The sequence below is a fragment of the Bombina bombina genome, chromosome 2 (assembly GCF_027579735.1).
Source record: "Bombina bombina isolate aBomBom1 chromosome 2, aBomBom1.pri, whole genome shotgun sequence".
NCBI lineage: Eukaryota > Metazoa > Chordata > Amphibia > Anura > Bombinatoridae > Bombina > Bombina bombina.
This window is the reverse complement of record NC_069500.1, coordinates 569,737,033-569,746,172: the sequence shown is the minus strand read 5'-3', so window position 1 is coordinate 569,746,172 and position 9,140 is coordinate 569,737,033. Positions and strand designations below refer to the sequence as shown.

At 36.3% G+C, this 9,140-nt stretch overlaps 1 protein-coding gene across 5 annotated transcripts in view; it reads left to right on the top strand.

The window, feature by feature from the left end:
• Nucleotides 1-34: 34 nt before the first annotated feature.
• Nucleotides 35-9,140, top strand: part of RMI1 (RecQ mediated genome instability 1) — a 63,171-nt gene continuing 54,065 nt past the window's right edge. For 2 of the 5 annotated variants that reach the window (XM_053702442.1, XM_053702444.1), the window contains exons 1-2: nt 1,440-1,643; nt 4,723-4,844. In XM_053702442.1, the coding sequence (XP_053558417.1) occupies nt 4,811-4,844 (34 nt within the window). In that variant the 5' untranslated portion in view covers nt 1,440-1,643; nt 4,723-4,810. Of the gene's footprint in view, nt 146-1,439; nt 1,644-4,337; nt 4,499-4,722; nt 4,845-9,140 lie in introns of those variants that run through there. The other 3 variants (XM_053702439.1, XM_053702440.1, XM_053702443.1) reach the window with 3 other exon arrangements.

The following is a 9,140-nucleotide window of genomic DNA, read 5'->3' as shown; positions in this document are numbered from 1 at the left end:
TTTGTATAAATGCTAGCGTCTACGAATGCTTTGGCGCTGATTGGCTGCTGGTTCCATGCTGCGCTATTTGCCGCACTTTTACAGTCGTTAGCCGCTTACTTCCTCCTATACTGACGAGTCTAAATGAAACTGGAACCTTGAGTCGGTACGCAAAAAGCAGGCTAGTTTCAGAAGAAAAAGCAATTATTTTATTAACGTTCCCATGCGTCGTAAACCTTTGTTTTTAATAACACTGGAATGCATTTTTATTGCATATAATGTTAGTCTCATAAAGGGGAATTATAGTGGAGATGTTGCATCATATTTTTGTGGCACTAGCAAATCCTGCTATTCTATGTTTAACTCCCGCATAACAGGCTAAAAATATTTGAACTAATTTGTTAAAGCATCTATTTTTAATATTAGTGACCCTGCACCTCTTATGTGTTTAACCCCATATGGGTACAGGATGGCTAGTCTTAAAATGACATGCTCTAACAAATTAGAGCATGTATTTTTAGACTATAGTGGCCCTTTGCAGGAGTTAAACACAGACTTGCAGAAAACTGATGGTCTGGAGTGGACACATTTGCTAAGCCAATCAGCAGTGGTGGACTTGCAACTGCTTTCTGTGTATACACTCATGTATATTAAAGGGCAACAGTTAACATGAAACCCAAAATCTCTTTCATTATCCAGATAAAACATACTATTTCCACATTTATGTCACATTTGCTTCTTTCTCTAGGTTTCCTTTGTTGATGGAGCAGCAGTGCAGTGCTGGGACTTAGCTGAACACATCTATAGAACCAATTATAAGAGGCATATCTGTGCAGCCACAAATAAGCTAGATCCCAATAGTGCATTGCTGTTTTTTTTAGCCTTTCTAGGTATGCTTTTAAACAAAGGATTAGAAAAGAGCAATGCAAATTAGCTATTTAGAACTAAATTGGAAAGTTGGAATGCTATATCTGAATCATGAAAGAAAATAAAGGTCTAATGTCCCTTTATATTTATTAAATACTTTTACTAGTAGAAATAGATTGCAAAACTACTTCTGCTCAAAGTTCTCAGATACTATCATGAATAATTTCCGTTTTGATCATTTTCAAAGTTGTATTGCCTGTTTTACCTGTTTTTGAGGTCGTTTTTTTCTTCTTAGTGTTCAATGCCTTTTCTTTAGTATTATAAGACTTCTGTAGTGTGTGTATGTATATGTGTATGTATTCTCTGCAGGAAAGTATGTCAGCTGGGTGGGGGCAGTGTAATATTTTCTAATATATCCTTTTCTGCTGTCCAAATCACAAACTAATTACAGTATTTAACATAAATGTATTTAATAATAATTTGTACATTCGAGAATGAACTTTTTTAATATTTGCACATTTTAGCTGGGTGGTCAGTAAAATCAGCTGGGTGGTGCACCCACTAATAAGTCCTGGGAAGAACACAGTGTGTGTGTATCTGTAAGCAGCTTGTTGAGATACATCAAGCTGTGCAGGAACGCTGTCGGGCACCGTTTCCTTCAGACAAAGTCAGTATATGGAAGTAAATGAATGAATTTTGCAAATTAGGTGTTCACACCCTTGCTTTTAAAGTCTGCCCCTGCTGTGACTCCTGTTGACCATAAGCAAGAAGACAAACCCCTTCATAAAAAAGGAATGGTCAGTGTTTCAACCGTTCTAAAGGCCATTCAGAGGATGTGCATTGTAGTCTGAAAGTGGTACATTTGCATGGTGTAGTGACAAGATGATATCACAGGTTAAAAGAACTGACATTTTCTCCATTTTTATGCATCCTTTTTTTTAATGTAAAATGTATAAACAAGATAAGGTTTAGTTCATTTTAACATTTTGTTTTAATAAAAATAAGGAAATTAAGTTTTTTGTTTTTATTTTGAAACGCTTAACGAGAAAATAACATTACAATATCTTGTTTTGAGAATATGGCAACAGAAATACATATTTTACGTTGTTACATTTTATAAAAACGTATAAACTAAGTAAAATAACAAGTTTTATGTCTTGTTATGGCCCATACATTTGCAGCATCTTTTCTTGCTGTGTTAGAGGTAAAACATTTCAGCAAACTTATTCAAACTCAACCATAGCTCTCCCTAAATACAGTAATTAAATATATTACAGAACCTACAGTAAATATATTTATCTGCTGAAACACTGGCTCACACTGGTGGCAGGCCATTTTTCTGTTTGCCATTATATGAGGTGACATGGGTTTGATATTCTGAATAAATTTGATAAAATCTGTATACACACAAATTTTGCAGAACAACTTGCACCAAAAATAAAACTAAATGAGCTTCAGGCTTTATGCTGATGTTTGTTAGCTCAGTAGTCTCTTACAAAGTTGCATTCCTCTCCCTGTCTTGTATTCTGCTACTACCACAAGAATATTTGCAAATACACAGTACACCATACATTTAGTTACATTCCACAATTAAAGGGACAGTTTACTCAAAGTTTCTCTTTAATTTGTTCCCAATGATCTACTTTACCTGCTGGAGTGTATTAAATTGTTTACAAGTATTTCCAATACCCTTATATTGGCATTTGAAATAGTTTATTTAGCCTGTGGTATCCCCACCCATCCTGAAAGCTTTTGGCCTTGAGGCCAAGCTGTGTTAACACAGCCAGTAGAAGAAATTACAGTCCCAGTGGGGTATAGAAGAGATAAGGTAATACAATGTTAATTTTCCATTGTTCTCTCCAAGTATTGGTGATTGGTTTACAGACAGATATAAGATAAAGAAGCATGTATATGTACACAATGTGATAAAGTAATGAGATCTGATTATACCAACTAGCTCAACCCATTTTATTAGGTTGTGGCCTCAAAACACAAATCGGCTAATTAATATACACAAATAAGCCCTAAAAAAGCAAATCTCATACATTTTATACTCTGCAGCTGGTAAAAAAAAAAGTAATTCATACCTGCTTCCGAACATTGGCTGGATTGGGTATAATGCTCCCCAAAACCCCTTCAAATGCCCTCCTTCACATTGGTACCCACGTTTTACCCAAGCACCAAGCATACCTATGCATTTATCTACTAACAGCCACTAAAGCGGCAATAGCCAAATCATGGAAAAGCACGACCCCCCCAAATTGGTCCTCTATCTTAAATTCAATGGCATATATTTACAGTATGGAGAAAAGCATCTTTTACACTTTAAACAACTCAGATCTGTTCAAACTTATATGGGCAGACTGGCACACGCGCTATGACACCACCTGTTCTCCGAATGTTGTGACAAACACACGTTAAGTAACCTCATACAGCCTACTCCTATGATAAGGTTCCCTTCCATCTTCCTACACCCCATCCCACCCCTTCTTCCTCCCCCCCCTCACCCTTGTACCTATTTTAAAGAGTCTTATACTGGTATTACTCTGTATAACATGCACAAATATTACTCCCATGTGTTTGAACTTGTTAGATTCTTTATATTCTTGTAAAGTAGAAGCCTGTGTGCTCCACGCATGGTTTTCATGTTTGACTTTTGTACCTGATGGTAATTTATTTCAATAAAAACATTTAAAACTTAAAAAAAAAAAAGTAATTTGAAACATATTAAGGGAAAAACTATTTTATAGTATACTGTCCCTTTAAAGCTGTTTGTTATCAGACAGCAAATTTAAAAGCTGAAGGGCAGTAAAAAGTCCAAATTTCAGTTTAAATGATAGTAAACACCTTTTTAGATTTTAAAACCACAGTCAATGTTCTTATTGTTACATAATTCTGCTCTATATGCAGAATTATATACATTAAACTTGCGAAAGGGGCAGTATACATCAATTTTCAAATAACTGCATGTAATAGGCACTACTATAAAGAATACCTTCAGATACAACTTTTTAAATACTGACTTAGAAGCTTCTAGTTTAGCACTGTTGATGAGGTTAGACTGGGACACCCAGTGAAAGGGGCTGGGGAAACAGGAACAGCAGACACTACCCCCTCACTGCATATCAAAAGATTATACAAACAGGAGCCGCAGGAATCTGTAGATATTGGCATACATCTAAAACTTTGGGGCTTGGTTAGGAATCTAAAATCAGCACAATGTTATTAAAAATAAATAAGCAAAACCTATACATTTTTTTTTTTACGAAAACACTCAAAGATGGGCTATATAAAGAGATCATCTACAAATCATTTATGTAAAAAAAATAAAAAAATCTAGTGTACATTGTCCCTTAAAGTGAATGTCAATTTTGATGCTAAAGTGCCCAGTTTTTAAAAATTCAATTAAAAACAGGGGCACTTTAATTCATCAAAATTTACATTTCACTCCTGTTGAGAAAAAAAAACAACTTACCTTTTAATCTTGACAGCAGCTCCAGCTTCCTCCACCCATCGCAAAGCCTCTTCCTGGGTCTAAAATGAGGAATCCGGGGGGGAAGCCATGATTGGAGGATGATCTATCCATCATTTCTGACGTCAGAAATGGCTTGCAACGACCGGAGGAAGCTGGAGCTGCTGTCAAGATTAAAAGGTAAGTTGTTTTTTGTTTTTTTTTTCTCTTCACAGCAGGAGTGAAATGTAAATTTTGATGAATTAAAGTGCCCCTGTTTTTAATCAAATTTTTAAAAACCCGGGCACTTTAGCATCAAAATTGACATTCACTTTAAAGAGCAACAAAATAAAGAAAATTAAAGAGTCAACCCTTAAAACTTTACCTACCTCCCTCACTGTCCTCTTCTGCTCTGTTTATTTCAGAAGCGCGTCACATGCTCGCTGTCTAATCGCAGCTCGCCCGATAGTGCCATTGAACTAAATGTAGCGCACTCCAGTGCTGGGTAAAGCTATGTGTTTGACCCCCGCAAAGTTAAAGGGCCACTGTAAGTAAATATTTTCTATGCCTGTTACTAACTACCCCAAATACGCTTTTTATCAATAGCATTTTAATAACATATCTCTACCGTATATCAGAAATCTTGTCTGCAAATGTAATTGTTTTCCAAACCCACTCCGTGGGTATCCTTTGCTCTGTACCAATCCGTTTACAATACCTAGGTTTCAAAATGGCGCTTTAAACACAAAGTTATTGGTTTAAGTATTTTGAACATGCAGTGCTGAAAATAGTGGGCAGGATAACGTGACATCATCGGCGAATAAAAGATATAACTTTTAGAACGTTATGAAACTTCGTTTTGGAGAAAATATAGGTCAGTAGGTTTTAATTAATGTTTATTAACTTTAATATGTTAGTTGTTTAGCTTAAAAATTATAACAGAAAGTAATCCTTTAATGTAACGCATTGGCTGGGTCGTGTGACTTGTGACACAGTACTCTGTTTAACTCATATGTAGGGGTTAAACACGTAGCTTTGCAGCATTATTTTTCTTCGTATTCTTGCTATTATTATTATTATTATTATTATTATCATTTATTTGTATAGCGCCGATTTGAAAACCAGGAATCTAAGCTTAAAGGGACATAAAACCCAATTTTTTCTTTCTTTCATGATTTAGAAAGAGCATACAATTTTAAACAACTTTCTAATTTACTTCTATTATCTATTTTGCTTCATTCTCTTGATATTCTTTGCTGAATAGCATATCTAGATATGCTTAGTAGCTGCTGATTGGTAGCTGCACATAGATGCCTCCTGTGATTGGTTCACCGTGTGCATTGCTATTTCTTCATTAAAGTATATCTAAAGATTGAAGCAAATTAGGTAATAGAAGTAAATTGGAATGTTGTTTAAAATTATATTCTCTACCTTAATCATGAAAGAAAATGTTTGGGTATAGTGTCCCTTTAAAGGACCAGTCAATACAGTAGATTTGCATAATCAACAACTGCATGATAAGAAGACAATGCAATAGCACTTAGTCTGAACTTCAAATGAGTAGTAGATTTTTTTTAAATAAATTGCAAAGTTATGTCTATTTCCACTCCCCCTGTATCACCTGACAGCCTTTAGCCAATCACAAATGCATATACGTATATGCTGTGAATTCTTGCACATGCTCAGTAGGAGTTGGTGACTCAAAAAGTGTAAATATAAAAAGACTGTGCACATTTTGTTAATGGAAGTAAATTGGAAAGTTGTTTACAATTGCTGCTCTATCTGAGTCAGGGAGTTTAATTTTGACTTGTGTCCCTTTAAGAGCTGTCCCATTTTTGGTTTAGAACCTGGGAAGTGCTTGCTGTTTGGCAACTAAATATAATGATAAACACACCTGTGACAATATATTTAGAAACATACACAACCACCTCTTACCCTAAAGGGACAATGTATTCAGGCAAGCAGCCGATGAGTTAATTGTGTTCAAAGCAGCCTCAGAAACACCTTTGCTTTCTCCAACTTCTGCTGGGAAGCTGACTTTTCTGCTGCTTCTTGCTTACATAACCTTTCTAAATCTGATGTGGTGGTAGTTTCAACAGCTAGCTACATGAGGCTTTTACAAATTATGAAGTAGCTATTTATAAACAATTTAACACACTACAGCATGTAAAAGGGATAGTTGGGACTAAAATAAATGGGTGAACATTTTACAGTACTATGTTCCTTTTTAAAGTGACAATAAACGGCTTGATATTTTTTATATACAATGTTAAAGGGACAGTTCACCCAAAAATGTTCTCCCCTTTAAATTGTTCACAATAATTAATTTTACCTGCTGGAGCGTTTTAAATTATTTACAAGTAGCTCCTTTACCCCTATTTTGGCATTTGAAATAGCTGATTTAGCCTGTGGTATCCCAACCTATACTGAAAGTTTCTATACTGGAGTATATTCTATTTAATAGCCTAAGTAAACACAGCCAGCAGAAGAGATTACACTCTCAGTGGGGGGCATGATAGTTAGTAATAAAATTATAATTTTCCATTGTTCTCTCTAAGTATTGAGCTTTGGTTTTCTAGACAAATATAAGATAAGGCAGCAAGTCTGTGTACATAAAAGTGATAACATAATGAGATCTGATATTACCTGAAGCTCAACCCATTGTAATAGGCTGTGGTTTAAAAGCACAAAACCAGCTACTTCATATACACAAATAAACCGAAAATGCAATTTCTCGTAAGTTTAATACTCTGCAGCTGATATAACAAGTCATTGAAAATGCATTCATATAAAATAATTTTACAGTGTACTGTCCCTTTTAAGCATATTGAAATAACTTTGCAATATATTTTCGTTTTTCTGCCCCCTTTTCATGTAATTTAGCTTTTAAAGTGAGTGATTTCTAATTTTCAGAACATGAAATGCATCCTGCTTACTTCCCAAGGATAGCCTGCTATATATATGTCCCTAATTGGCTTTATCAGATAAAAGCAGCAAAACAATTCGCTTTATATTAAAGGGACAGTTTACTCAAAAAAATCTTCCCCTTTAATTTGTTCCTAATGATCCACTTTACCTACTGGAGTGCATTGCATTGTTTACAAGTATTTCCATTACCCTTATATTGGCATTTGAAATAATTTATTTAGCCTTTGGTATCCCAACCTATCCTGAAAGCTAATCTGTGTAAACACAGCCAGCAGAATAAATTACACTCCCAGTGGGGTATAGAAGAGATAATGTAATAAAAAGAGAATTTATGCTTACCTGATAAATTTATTTCTTTTTTGACACGAGTCCACGGATCATCTTAATCACTAATGGGATATTCACCTCCTGGTCAGCAGGAGGCGGCAAAGAGCACCACAGCAAAGCTGTTAAATATCACATCCCCTCACTCCCAACCCAGTCATTCGACCTAAGTAAAGGAGAGAAAGGAAGTAACAAGGTGCAGAGGTGTCTAAAGTTTATAATACCCAGCAACCTGTCTCTTACAAAAACAGGGCGGGCCGTGGACTCATTGTGTCAAAAAATAAATTTATCAGGTAAGCATACATTTTCTTTTTAATGACACAATGAGTCCATGGATCATCTTAATTACTAATGGGAATCAATACCCAAGCTAGAGTACACAGATTGTACGGGAGGGATAAGACAGGGAACCTAAACAAAAGGCACCACTGCTTGAAGAACCTTTCTCCCAAAAGCGGCCTCAGCCGAGGCAAAAGTGTCAAATTTTTAGAACTTTGGAAAAGTGTGAAGAGAGGACCAGGTTGCATTCTTGCAAATCTGTTCCACAGAAGCTTCATTCTTGAATGCCCCTGAGGAAGCAACGGGCCTCTCTGGTGGCTGCTGTATGATACTCTTCAGCCAAAAAGAAAGAGAAGTAGCCGTAGCTTTTTATCCCTTATGTTTTCCTGAGAAAACCAAGAACAAAGCAGAAGACTGACAAAGTCCTTAGTCACCTACAGGTCAAACTTTAAAGCACGGACTACATCTAAACTGTGCAGAAGCCATTCTTTCTGAGAAGTAGGATTACAACACAAGGAAGGAACAATAATCTCTGATTAATGTTCCGATCAGAAACAACCTTAGGAAGAATTCTTAATTTAGTACGTAAAACTACCTTATCAGAATGAAAGGTAAGGTAAGGGGACTCCTACTGCAATGCCGAGAGCTCTGACACTCTGTGAGCAGAAGAAATAAAACTTTCCAAGATAACAATTTAATATCTAAGGAATGCCTAAGCTCAAACGGAGCCCCTTGAAGAACATTAAGAACTCCATGGAGGAGTAGCTGGTTTGAACACAGGTCTGATCTTGACCAAGGCCTGACCAAACGAATGTACGTCTGGGATGACCGCCAGACGAACCTGAAACAAAATAGACAAGGCAGCAATGACTTGTAAAAAATTCTAGTAATCCGATCCCTACTCCCTTTGGACTTGCACTAGTATAAATATTTACGCCATATCATATGGGTAAAGAGCTTCTAGACACAGGCTTACGAGCCTGATTCATGGTCTCAATGACCAATTCCTAATCCACGCTTGTACAGAATTAAGCTTCTATCTTCCAGTACATTACTTCAGGGAACATATTTTCGGATAAAAGAAGGATCATTGACATAGAAAGTCCTTCCTCCACGGAGACTCCCAGGTGGAATATGTGACATGTCCCCCAGGACTGCATACAAATCCTGCGGACCACGCCGGTGAAATGAGGACCACCGAGGCCCTCTCCTGCTTAGTTCGAGCCAAGACTCCAGGAGAAAAATCAAATGGAGAAATTAAATATGCCATATTGAAATTTCAAGTTAATGCCAATGTGTCTATTAGAACCGC